We start from the raw sequence: 13,761 nt of genomic DNA, 5'->3' as shown, positions 1-13,761 counted from the left end.
AATGATCAGTCAGACGACGACAGATAAATGGAAAGAAAAGATGATAAATAAAACTCTCTTAAATGCCAAAAGGCATTTAATTTGTAGTTACAGGTCAATTAATGCCAATTAACCCTTTCTTTTATATGGACATACAGTATATCTTAGTTTAAAAGCAGTATTAAACCCAAAAGCAAACCTTTATTATATTACAGCTTATCAATTCTTAGATGTGATGGCTGCACTGCATTGTTTTTTTGGGGGGGGGGCTTTCTTTCTACTTTGTTCATCTGGTGATCCAACCAGCAAGTCTGTTGTTTTTTGAAAAGCACAAGTTCTCTAGCAGAATGCATCAGTTTACATGGATGGGAACCACTTAACACTGGCAAGGGTTCCCTTCACTGATTAGCTTTTATTTATGTAAAACCTTTATCCCAAAAGAAAAAAAAAAAGTTTGCTGTAACTGATTATAAAGTACAAGCTTAAATTTGTTACTGGATCTAAATCTGCTAGTACATCTAACAATCCCCTCCCCTCAGACTGACAATGCTGCTGTATGCTGAGCCTCCTGTGCTCATTCCTCCAGAATTGTGTCTTACTTACACAGGAGGTGTGTTACTGGCCAGATCACCAGGTGAAAACAAAGGGGGGAAAAGCCAAAGAAAAGAAAACAAATGCAGCCACCACATCTAATGGTTGGTAAGCTTCAATATATTTAATTTTTTGCGCGGTTAATACTGCTTATCCCTAAAACCATGAGAAAAGCATGCAGCTGTCATTGATGAATTCCTTCTGGAAATGCTAGATCACTGGCTGTCTCTGTGTTCAATACTTTGAGTGACTGAGCTGAAACAAGCATGCAGATTAGAAAATCATAATGAAGTCCCAACTGCAGATTTGTATATGTGTTTTAGTGACTCAGCATTAAAGTGATTGTAAATGATCATATTGTAAAACAACCCATTCAGTTTAAAATAGAAATGAAAGAAAAAACATTTGTGTATAGATATAAAAACAAAAAAAAACATTATAAATATATTTCTCTCTTTTTTATAAGTGATCACATTCCCTCTGTTCTCAGCTGCATAAGAGCTGGGGGGAGGAGAATCAGCAGCAGCACACTGAGCTTCCCAGAGTGAATGGCTGTGCAGTGGGGGCGTGTCAGGACAAGTCTGAACATTGGAGGAGAGCACACTGAGTTCCCAGCACAGCTAGAGAACTGACTATGGTGTGCTCTACTGCTTAGTGTGGTCAGTTTTTTAATATGAAAGCAGAGGGACTGGCAGGAACACCAGGGATGTCACACAAAGGAAGCAATACTAAGAGAACAGGATACTGTCTTGTACAAGCACATGGTACAGCAGGCACATATCAGGAATATGAAATGTTGGGGTAACAAACACTTTAAGGCCAGGCAACTAGCATTTGCGGAAGGACAGTCAAGCAGTAGAAGCTTCTACTCCTCTGCAGTACAGGTTTTAGTTAAAGCTGACCTCCAGCCAAAAAATATGTGGCCATTTGCACTATAAAATTAAATGAAGTGAGTTCAATGTGTGGCTGCTGCTGCGCAATGAAATATCCTACTTTCATTCCCCCTGTACAGTAAAGTCAGCACTGAACGTCCAGCACTGAAACTTATGTTTTTGGCTGCAGTACACAGATCACAGCGGGTGACTTGCTCTGCATCATGCCCATTCCGAAAATGTCTTGTATTATTTTCAATGAATGCAAGGAATTCTGTGATTAGAGGAAGTGTGAATGAACGTCATAATCATCCCTCCTCCAATCACAAAATGCCTTGCATAAAAATAAATGCAGCTCTGCAATAGTTAATATATCATTAACTGTAGGCAATGTAATACCTTCATCTGGTCTGGTTTCAGTCTCTTGCAGTTCCTGTACATCCGAGTTATACAGTGAGAGGTAGAAGCAGCACACAGAGCCAATCAGTTTATGAGCTTACAAGAAGCATGGTGATAGATGGGAAGGGCAGAGTAACATCACTGTGCTGCTTCTACTTTCACTGTCCAGTTAAAGACTGGGGGCTGATCCAGTATGACTTGGGCTCAGAGGAACTGGGTTGACTGATGCTGGCTATCAGACTAAGGACATCTAGGGGCATAAAAAATACGGTAGGGAAAATCTTTGCATATTAAAGCAAAAGCTATTTCTTGTTAATTTATCTTCAAATAGGTTAAACATTTTTACTTTGTTAAGAGGAATTTCACCCAAAAGGGGAAGTTCTGCTTCTCCGCCTCCTTACCCCCTCCTCTAAAACTTTTAGGCTACCTTCACACTGGGGCATGGCAGCACTAAAGCGCCTTTTTTTTTTAGCAGCGCTTTAGCACTGTTTAAGCGGTGCTTTTCGGGGTGCTAGCAGGCGCATTTAACCCCCGCTAGCAGCTGAAGAAGTGGTTAAAACCACCTATGTTGCGGCACTTCTGAAGCACTTTTCAGACGCTTCCGAAGTGCTGCCCATTCATTTCAATGGGAAGGGGGTTTTGAGGGCGCTGTATACAGTGCTCCCAAACCGCCCCAAAGATTTTGGGGAGGGGGGAGGAGCGGGTACCTGGTTTTGACAGGTTTCTCACTCCCACTTACATGGAAGTTTGGTTCCCAGTCGGCTTCCCACACTAAACATGAAAAACCGGCTCGGGTGAGGCACTGGATCCTTGGACAGGTAAGTGTCCTTTTATTAAGAGGCAGCAACTACAGTATATGACTTTTAATTTTTTGTTCCCAGAGTGAAGATCCTTTTTTTTTTTTTGTCTGGAATTCTGCTTTAACCACTTGTGGACTGTAGGATGTCCTTGGGTTACAGTGGTTATACTGCAGGCATCATCTCAGTATGAAAATTTTCAGCCGGTGATTCCCTGTAATGCAGAAATGATTAGAGTGGCTGAACAGCCACCCGATCACTTCAGCGGGTGGTGGAAAGGAGTCCCACCCCCCTCCCGCCACCACTGCCTGCAACTGGCAGCGACGGCTGTACAGAACAGAGAGAGAGAGGAACTGACGTTGTTCCTCTCTCTCTGTGATCCCATAAATGACAAATATGACGTCACTTCCGCTTCCACCTCTCTGTTTACCTGACCATTAGCCTCCAGGAAAGCAGCTGATCAGACCGATCTGTGTCTGATCAACTGCATTGGAAACCAAAGGAGAGATCTGGGGTCTAATAGACCCCAGATCTCTCCATAAAGAGGACCTTTTACAGCCCATGCTGTCACAAAGGATGTTGTTCATCCCTTGTGATAGCAATAAAGTTAATACAAGAAAAAGTGTAGAGTGTAAAAAAAAAAGTTTTGTATAAAATAAATAATAAAATAAATTTAAAGCGCCCGGGTTCCCCTGTGCTTATGCGCAAATATGAACGCATACCTTACTCCTGCACGCATATGGTGATGGCACCACATGTGAGGTATTGTGGTGAACGTCAAAACGAGACCAATAATTCTATCACCATACCTCCTGTGTATCTCTAAATTGGTAACATTTAAAGGCGTTTAAAGTGGAGAATTTTAAGTACTGTAGCTTGCTGCCATTCCACAGGCGGACACAATTTTAAAGCAGGAGTCCCGCGAAAATTTTTTTTTTAAAAGTCAGCAGCTGCAAATACTGCAGCTGCTGACTTTTAAAATAAGGACACTTACCTGTCCTGGGGTCCAGCGATGTCGGCACCCGAGACCGAACCGTCCCTCGGTCCTCGGGTGCTGCCGCCGCCATTTTCAGTGAGGGAATCAGTAAGTGAAGCGTTGCGGCTTCACTTCCCGGTTCCCTACTGCGCATGCGTGAGTCGCGCTGCGCGTTCTCAATGGTCCCCGCTATCTCCTGGGACCTGTGTGTTTCCCAGGAGACAGCGGGGGAGTGCGGGAGGGGGCGTGACTCCCGCAGGAGTCTATTCCCGGAAGTGGGTGCAGATACCTGTATTATACAGGTATCTGCACCCCCCTCCCCCCCTGAAAGGTGCCAATTGTGGCACCGGAGGGGGGGAGGAATCCGATGAGCGGAAGTTCCACTTTTGGGTGGAACCCCGCTTTAAAGCATGACATGTTAGGTAACATCATCTTTTATATTTTACAAAAAAAAATAGGTATTATATTGCGTTTGTGTGCAATAAAATACATTAAAGTGTATTTAATCTAGCAGTAGCCTCCCTGGCAGTTTTACCGCTTACAGATTACATTACAGTACTGTATGAAATCATTTCACATCCCTTTTGTCCCCAGTGCTTTGTCCGGTGCCCTGCATGCAGTTTTATATTATACACACTGTTCTTTCTGCCTGGAAACTGGAGATTGTCCATAGCAACCAAGAAGTGTCCCTTTACGTCAAAAGTGGTTTTAGACCAGCTAGAAAACAGCGATAGTAAATTAGAACACTTGCAGAATTGAGCGATAGTGAATCGTGGGGAAATGTATTTTATTATTATTATATTATTATTTTTTATAATTATTTATATTTATTATATTATCATTTATGATTTTGTGTTTCAAACTTCATCATACCCGGGATATCTACTAGACTCTTGTTTGGACAGATTTAAGTGTGTTATTGCTAAGAATTACAAACCCAAAATATTAAACGCCAAATTTCTATGCAAAACAATTGCACCGCTCTGAGATGCAAAAATCTGAAATAATCATACCGCCAGGGAGGTTCATTAAGCATTTGAAAAAACGCTACGCAGATACTGACTGACATTTTTCTAATTAAAAAAATTACAACACTCATCATTTTATTCTATAGGGCCTCTGCCAAAAAAAAATGTATTTAATGTTTGGGGGTTCTAAGTTTTTTCTAGCAACAAAGTAGATTTTTACACGTAGGAGAGAAGTGTCAGAATTGGCCCAGTTGGCAAGTGGTTAGGAGAGCCAGTTCACACTGCCCCAGACGGCTGCCGCATGCTAAACTGTAGCGGTTTAGTGTGCAGCAGCTGTCCACTCTGGTTGCAGTGAGCTTGCAGTACGATGCGTGCTTCCCTTTTTTTTTTTGTACAGACTTTATTTGAAATGTACAAAAGTGATACTTCATTCATGTCACTGTACAATGCCATCCTGCAGCATGCCTGCATTTTATTGCAGCTCACTGCACCGCACGTCCAGACTGCATTGCAGTGTGAATAGCACACATAGGAAACAATTGTCTCCCGTGTCCTAGCGGTGACCTGCGCTCTTCCAGTGTGGTAAAACGCAGGTCACCACACTATAAATGAACAGGGCCTAACAGGTTAAAACTTGCATGAGATTTTAGTGATTGATTTTAAGTCTACTTTATAATCACTGTAATAATAAAGGACGCCTTATCATTGAAAGTATGGGGTTAGAATACAATCCGCTCACATTGAGAACAATCACATCTCATATTACTAAACCAAAGTCAAATTGCTGGACAAAAAAAAAAAAAAAAAACGCAGAAACTGAACAAATTACACGTTTAGCGGCCAGTCACATTTTAATTGCAGGTTTTTACTTTCTTACCGACTTTCGCTTAGTCGCTTGTGCTCCTTCCACCATACCACTGAATGCTGTTTGATAAGAGTTTGGTCTTTTGTTACTTTACATGCATGCTGTGTTTTCTTGATCTGTGTGAAGAAAAAAGAAAATTCAAATTCTGTCTAATTGACCAAAAACTCTTATTCATAAGTCACCTGCAACCGTGGTTAGCGGCAATGCCTAGACATGGCAGCTGACATGTTTCAATTGTTGTCAGCTTTATTATTAATAATTACATTTATTTCCAAACTGAACGTCAGTAGAACAATGTAATTGTCAAAGCTGCAATGCTGATTTTGAGTTGTTAATATTTTGTAATGTTTTTTTTTATTTGACTTTTTTTTTTTCCATGATAAAGCATTTGTAAACTCTAATCATTAACTTGTCTTATTTGCTTTATTTTGGTCTGTTAAATATACTACTGATAAGTGCGAAAAATACCTGTTAATCTTGTTAATCCCAGGCACTTTTACCCCCCTTCCTACCTAGGCCAATTTTCAGCTTTCAGTACTGTCACACTTTGAAGGACAATTGCGCGGTCGTGCAACACTCAACCCAAACTAAATTTTTATCATTTTGTTCATACAAATAGAGCTTTCTTTTTGTGGTATTCAATTACCACTGGGTTTTTCAATCTTTTTGCAAAATACAATAAAAAAGACCGAAACATTTTGTATCTGTTATAAAATGTCTTTATGAATTTAGGCCAAAATGTATTCTGCTACATTTCTTTGGTGAAAATAACCCAAATCAGTGTATATTATTTAGTCTGTAGGAAAGTTATTCCACAAACTATGGTATATATCTGAAAATGTATTAATCCTGATGTACTGACAGACTAACTCATTTCTTGAGGCCCAAAAATGTCAGGACAGTACAAATATCCCCCAAATTACCCCTTTTTGGAAAGTAGGCAGTCAAAGGTGTTTAGTAAGAGGCATTGCAAGTTTTTTGATAAATTAATAATTTAAAAAAAAAATGTATTGTTTATTATATATTTTTTTCCGATTTTTTTCCTAACACACTTTTTCCAGAGCAATATAATGTAACCATAGTAACATTGTACTACTCTGGGGAAGTGGTGAGTGTTTATTTTTTATTTTTATGAATTTCATTACCATATGCAAGCATTTTACTGACGAAAATTGATTCATTGTTTGTTTTGTAGGTGATTACCTGTGATTGGCCACAGCTGATCATATGGCACAGATGGGCTGTGATTGGCCCAGTCTGTACCATGTGATCACTGTGACCAATCACAGCTAGCAACACAACTGTACACAATGGATGGCTTGAAATGAAGCCATTCATTGTTTAGAACTGTCATGTGACCTGCTGTGATTGGTTACAGCAGTCACATGGTATCGGCAGCTGACTGGCATACTGATCAGCCATTGGCTGTGTCCGCTGCCAGTAGGGTTGCCACCTGTCCGGGATTCACCCGGACAGTCCGGGTTTTGAATCATGTGTCCAGGTTTCAGTTCACTTGAAATCCGGACACAATAATCAGGAATGTGTCTCAGGACAGAACTTGACCTCAGGGTAAGGGGGCACGGTGCACATCGCATTACTATTCTCTTTGTAGTTCCCAAAGGTGACCCTGATCTGTTACAATCCTATAGTGTATACAAAAAAGAAAAAAAAAAATACTGTGTGCGCCGCTAAAGTGTTTGGGTTTGGCTTAAAGAAAAGGTGGCAACCCTAGCTGCCGGTGACAGATCGCGCTGCAGCATGTGCAAGGCGCGATTCGGGAGCACGTCATGTGACATCCACCCGGAGAGACAAGAGGCTGGCCTGGCATAATACTGCCATAGGCTGGGCAGCAACAGCTTAAAGTATTGTAAAACCTTACATATACCCAGTTAAGTGACTGGCCTCAGGTGATACACAGAGATGGAACAAATTCTCCTACATAAGTTGTTCCTGTTTATCTGCAGTCTTCTCTTCTCTGAGCTGTCAGAAAGCATGGGGTGGGGAGCTAAGGTTACACTCTGCAGAGCTCAGAAAGAGCTGATTGGAGGGAAGGGGCACACCCCCTTCACACAGCGCACAGGAACAGAGCACAGGTTGTCAATCACAGGCTGTGTGCTGGAGCTCCCTCTCCTGTCACCTTTTTTCTCTTGGTGTCAGGAAAACTTGTCAGGCGTGATTCATGATAGAATGAAGCAGCAGACAGAAATGACACTCAGTGCTCCTAATTGAGACAAGTACACACTATAGAGGGATATGCTTTGTTCATATTTCATGTCTGAGGTTTACAATCACTTTAAACGGTTTGTAAAGGGTGTTAGTAAATAGATAATCATTTTTTCCAAACAAGGATGTGCTAATGTAACCTGGAATGTAGCTGATAACTGCTGTGAAACTTCGTCTTTTGTTGCTGCTGTATTGTACTTCTGCAATGTGAACAGGCTTAAACTGGTTAAACTCATTTTTTTTAAAATAACTAACATGCTATTAGTAGTTGTTCTGTGCAATCAACTTCTATTTCTGGGCTCCCCCCACCGGCGCTGTCGGTGGGGGGAGCTCTGAGAACTGAGCAATCAGCGGCGTTTGATCGCTCGGTTCTCAGTGTTAGAGCCGGCAGGGGACTGATACAGCATCAGACCAATGCTGCATCCAACTAAGTAAGTAGGATTCTTAAAAGTAAAGAAAAAAAAAACAAAAGCCATACTTCTCTTTTAATTTTCAATGTTCAAATTTGCATTAAAATAATACCCATTGATCTTGCTGTGAATATTTTGTTAAGGGGGAACAACTGTCTCCCTATTGCACCCTGTGTGTGTGGCTAAAGAAAACAAACTGTAAATACTTTGCACACTTGTTTTCATGCACCTGGAATGTATTCAGCAGATTTAAACTAAAAGTTTAGTTGGGCTTTTAACTACTGCATATATTTTTCCTAGTTTCAAACAAATAAAATGACAATATGGTTGCTAGTTATAATATTTTGTTCATCATAACTTGTCTCCTTCAGTAAGCCTTCATGTTTTTCTTAAGTTGGCCATGAACTGATCAAATTTTGGCTAATTCCTGCTGAATTGGCCAAAATTTGTTCTGTGAGTGGCCCTGTCTGCACCACCGGGCTCAACAACACTCTATTTTTCATTTACATTCTGTGAAGTAGCTGGGCAGAAAATTCTGAGATGAATAGCACCTGCATGAAATCAGATTGCAGGCACTGTTCGGGGATTCTGACAGCCATTGGTTATGGGTAGGGATGAGCCGAACACAGTTCGGTTCGCACCAGAACACTTTGAACAGGCAAAAAGTTCTAACGAACATGCAAACCTTATTATAGTCTATGGGACACAAAGATGAAAAATCAAAAGTCCTGGGAACCGTGGGCTGACTATATGCACATATCCTTAACAACTACGTAGGACCTGATCAAAAGATATTAAGCGCAGCATACCGGTAGGAAATCTTATTCTTCTCTATTTCCATCATCTTCTTCACCTGACCTATTCTTCTTCCCTCACTTCTCAACCCATCTTTCCTATTTTTTCCATTCCTTCCTAACTATTACCTTGTACAGAGGGCTACCAAATATAGAAGGTAACATTCCCCCTAGTTCTAGGTGGAAAATACATAACAGAGCTCACATTGGTAAGCAACGAGACAGTTATTCGATACACAAGAGGCAAGAATATAATGAACGGAAAACTGTTCCATTTTGGTATGTCTAGAACTAACACCCCTAGATGGTAGTCTACTGGACACATACCTCAAATGGGCATACGTTCCCTTGTATGGATAAAGTCGGTTGAAACATCCTAACTTGTAACATACTTTACTTCCTCTCCAATGTATGAATGTTCCTAACCCGCGAATATCTTAACACTCTGTAAATCACACATTGATAACCTTCGCATAATTCTGTTTTCATTGTATATCTTGAAATTTCAATAAAAACCGATTGAAAGAAAAATGAAATATTCCTTTAACCACTTGCTTACTGGGCACTTAAACCCCCCTCCTGTCCAGACCAATTTTCAGCTTTTAGTGCTGTCGCACTTTGAATGACAATTGCGCGGTCATACAACACGGTACCCAAATGAAATTTTTATCATTTTTTTCCCACAAATAGAGCTTTCTTTTGATGGTATTTGATCACCTCTACGGTTTTTATTTTTTGTTAAAAAAAATGTAAAAAGACAGAATTTTTTTTTAAAAATTATATTTTTTTTATATTTTGTTATCAATTTTTGCAAACAGTTAATTTTTCTCCTTCGTTTATGTACGCCGATGAGGCGGCACTGATGGGCACCGATAGGTGGCAGTGATGGGCACTGATGGGTGGCGGTTATGGGCACTGATGGGTGGCAGTGTTGGGCACTGACTGATGGCAGCACTGCTAGGTGGCACTAATAAGTGGCACTTGTGGGCATTGATAGGTGGCACTTTTGGGCATTGATAGGTGGCACTTGTGGGCTTTAATAGGTGGCACTTGTGGGCTTTATTAGGTGGCACTTGTGGGCTTTCTTAGGTGGCACTTGCGGGCACTGTGGGCACTGGTAGATGGCACTTGGAGGCACAGATGAGGCATCTGTGCCTCCTTCCTCTTCGGGACCGATGTCCCTTTGACATGAGCCGGTGATCGGCTTTTTTTTCCTCCTCACGCTGTCAGCGTGAGGAGAAAACGAAACCGATCACCGAGCTTTTGTTTACATCATGTGACCAGCTGTCATTAGCTGACAGCTGATCACATAGTAAGGGGCCGGGACCGGCCCCTTACTCGGATCTGTGATCACCCGAGTCTCCGTGACTCGGTGATCACAGCGCGCACACCGCGCGCCCTGCAGGGTGCGCGCGGTGCGCGTGCATAGGGGAGGACGTCATATGACGTCCTACCGGAGATTGAGGTCCGCGCTGTAGCCATCATTCGGCTATGGCCCGGACCTCAAGTGGTTAAATATCGTGCCTGGGGGTTCCCTACAGTCTGCCTGTAAAGTGGCGCATCTGTGCATTGTGTAGAACAGTGCTGCAGCAATAATGACATTTTTAAAGGTAAAAATGTAATTCAAACTTGCTCGCGGCTGTAATGTATTGCCGGCTCCTGGCAACATAGATAAAAAATCAATAAAAAAACAGTGTGGGGTCCCCCCCAGTCCATACCAGACCCTTCGGGAGTGAGCAAACGCCCCTCCCGAACCATACCAGGCCACATGCCTTCAATATGGGGGGTGGGTGCTTTGGGGCAGGGGGGGCTCTGCGCCCCCCAACCCAAAGCACCTTGTCCCCATGTTGATGGGGACAACGGCTTCTTCCTGACAACCCTGGGCTGTGGTTGCCAGGTGGGGGCTTATCGGAATCTGGAAGCCCCCAGATCCCGCCCCCCCATGTGAATGGGTATCGGGTACATTGTACCCCTACCCATTCACCAAAAAAAGTGTAAAGAAGTAAAAACCACAAGAAACAGTTTTTGAAAATTCCTTTATTAAAGAAAAAAAAAAAAAGGGTCCCGCATAAATCCATCGTCATGCCGCCCGACAGACCGGAAAAATTGAAAAATATAGAAAAACTCTGCCTGCATGGGAGGCCTCCCGGCGACTGCTTTCTTTTCGCTTTGACAGCTCTTATATAGGCAAGGGCGGGGCCACCCGCTGATATTACATGATGTCAGAAGGGGCGGGGTCACTCGGTTACGTCACCCCACCCTTGCCTGTATAACAGCTGTCAAAGCCAAAAGACAGTAGGCTGAGATGGATGGACATAGCGGGACACTTCTTTTTTTTTTTTTTTAATAAAGGGATTGTCAAAAACTGTCTGTTTTTTACACTTTTTTTGGTGAATGGGTAGGGGAAAAATGTACCCCATACCCATTCACATGGGGGGCTGGGATCTGGGTGCCCGCTTGTTAAAGGGGGCTTCCAGATTCCGATAAGCCCCCTGCCCACAGACCCCGACAACCACCGGCCAGGGTTGTTGGGAAGAGGCCCTTGTCCCCATCAAAATGAAGACAAGGTGCTTTGGGGGGCACCCCAAAGCACCCTCCCCATGTTGAAGGCAAGTGGCCTGGTATGGTTCAGGAGGGGGGCGCTCACTCAACCGCTCCCTTTCCTGGCCTGCCAGGCTGCATGCTCAGATAAGGGTCTGTTATGGATTTTGGGGGGCCCCACGCTGTTTTTTTTAAAAATTCTGGTGTGGAGTTCCCCTTATCATCTATACCAGAACGAAAGGGCCTGGTATGGATTTTGGGGGGGACCCCACACCATTTTTTTTCTTAATTCTGTCATAGCGTTCCCCTAAACCATTCAATACACTGTATTATATACTCTGCACTGCACTATATACCCTTCACTGTATTATATATACTACACTGACTGCACTATATATTCTCCACTGTATTATATATACTACACTGACTGCACTATATACTCTGCAATGTATTAGATATACTACACTGATGGCACTATATACTCTCCACTGTAATATATATACACTACACGGACTGCACTATATACTCTGAACTGTATTATAGATACTACACGGACTGCACTGTATATTCTCCACTGTATTATATATACTACACTGACTGCACTATATACTCTGCAATGTATTAAATATACTACACTGATGGCACTATATACTCTCCACTGTATTATATATATAACACTATATACTCTGAACTGCATTATATATACTACACTGACTGCACTATATACTCTGAACTGTATTATATATACTACACGGACTGCACTATATACTCTGAACTGAGGCTGGGACATGACCCGAATGCCAGCCTCCGCCTCCCAGCTTTTAGAACTCTTAAAGGGCCGGTAGATGGTCGTTGCAAAGGGGTTAAAGGAAATATATGGTTACAACATACACTGTCATTTTATAACATCAGCGTTGTAATAGAAATACAAACAATAATTATTTATGGTAATCCAATGTAAGATTACATGAAAAGTCTTTTGTGTTGTGAGATCTACCTTTATACTAGCCATCTCGTTCCACAAGTTCATGGATTCACTGCATGGTTTACAGCTTGCCCTCTGCTATTTACTGTACTTTTGAACACTAAGGACTACATATCCCATGGTACCTTGCTGTCTGCAAGTAGTATTTCCTGTACTGAGTCCTCCTCCTGAAACTCCTCCCCTCAGCACCTCTGTAGTTCAGAAGGCAGGCTCTGTAAAATGTGTGACACAGCAGTGCCTACCCAAAGGGCATAGTAAATATGTGTAACAGAATTCAAGGAAGTAAATGTCTGGAGACAGGGGTGGCCCGTGCATTATATAAGAATGATAACACAAAAACATTTCTTTCACTTATGGTTAGTGTTTGGCTGAATTCATTTATTATCAATCAACTGTTTACTCTTTTTAAATCATAATAGCAACAGAAACTACCCAAATGTACCTGATCAAAAGGCGCCAGTGCGCTTTAAGGGCGCAGGGCGCCGCCCCCTTTATCCTTGCCACCCTCTATATGCATAATGGATCCATGGCCGCCACTGCCTCCCCCTATTCAGGCGTCCGACCCCTTTTCGGATGCGGGGCACCTGAATTACAGCGGGGTCGCCGCCGCCGTGATCTCAGAAGGACAAGGAAGATGCTGCAAGATGCCTGTACCAGCTTGTCCCCCTGCCCGATGATCCCCGATGTGCCCGCCGATCGGGTAAGTGCAGGTGGACCAGCAAACAGCGGAGGGGGATTGAGGTGCCGTGGGGGGGGGATGCCAGATTAAAAGGATTAGGCTAGAAATAATACAAATGCAATGTGGAATGAATATATAATATAATCCTAGATTGTAAGCTCTAACGAGCAGGGCCCTCTGATTCCTCCTGTATTGAATTGTATTGTACTTGTACTGTCTGCCCTAATGTTGTTGTAAAGCGCTGCGTAAACTGTCGGCGCTATATAAATCCTGTATAATAATAATAATAATAATATATGATTTTACTTTTTCAGGATGGATACGCTTTAACATGAGAGGCCAGCTTTATTCCTTTCTGTGATTATCTCCACCTAAATCTTGCTCTAGCCCTTGCTCTTTATGTCCAGTGTGGGGATTGTGAAGTGATGCTGTTCTGTTTAGTCTGTTGTAATTATTCCATCAACTCTGGGAATGGCATCAGTAATCCAGCCTTATGCTAGGTAAGTACAGTGCTTAGCACTTTACCTTGCACCAATCCTTTATCTGTCAAATGCAATTAAGCAGCCAAGAAGCGACTCCAACTATTGGCAGAACTTCTACTTTTCAGTCCAAAATGTAGAGGGTAAAGAGATGATACTGTGATCACCTTATAAGAACTGTATTAAGATTCAAATCACACACT

At 42.3% G+C, this 13,761-nt stretch overlaps 1 protein-coding gene across 1 annotated transcript in view; it reads right to left on the bottom strand.

Moving 5' to 3' along the window:
* The window catches only part of CCDC148 (coiled-coil domain containing 148), a 420,305-nt gene that overhangs the window by 177,114 nt on the left and 229,430 nt on the right, over positions 1-13,761 (bottom strand). Inside the window, exon 4 of the mRNA XM_073634118.1 lies at positions 5,460-5,563. Within this exon, the coding sequence (XP_073490219.1) occupies positions 5,460-5,563 (104 nt within the window). The remainder of the gene's footprint in view (positions 1-5,459; positions 5,564-13,761) is intronic.

Source organism: Aquarana catesbeiana, linkage group LG06, assembly GCF_042186555.1.
Source record: "Aquarana catesbeiana isolate 2022-GZ linkage group LG06, ASM4218655v1, whole genome shotgun sequence".
NCBI classification, from domain to species: domain Eukaryota; kingdom Metazoa; phylum Chordata; class Amphibia; order Anura; family Ranidae; genus Aquarana; species Aquarana catesbeiana.
Note: the sequence above shows the minus strand (reverse complement) of the source record. Positions and strands in the feature narration are given on the sequence as shown.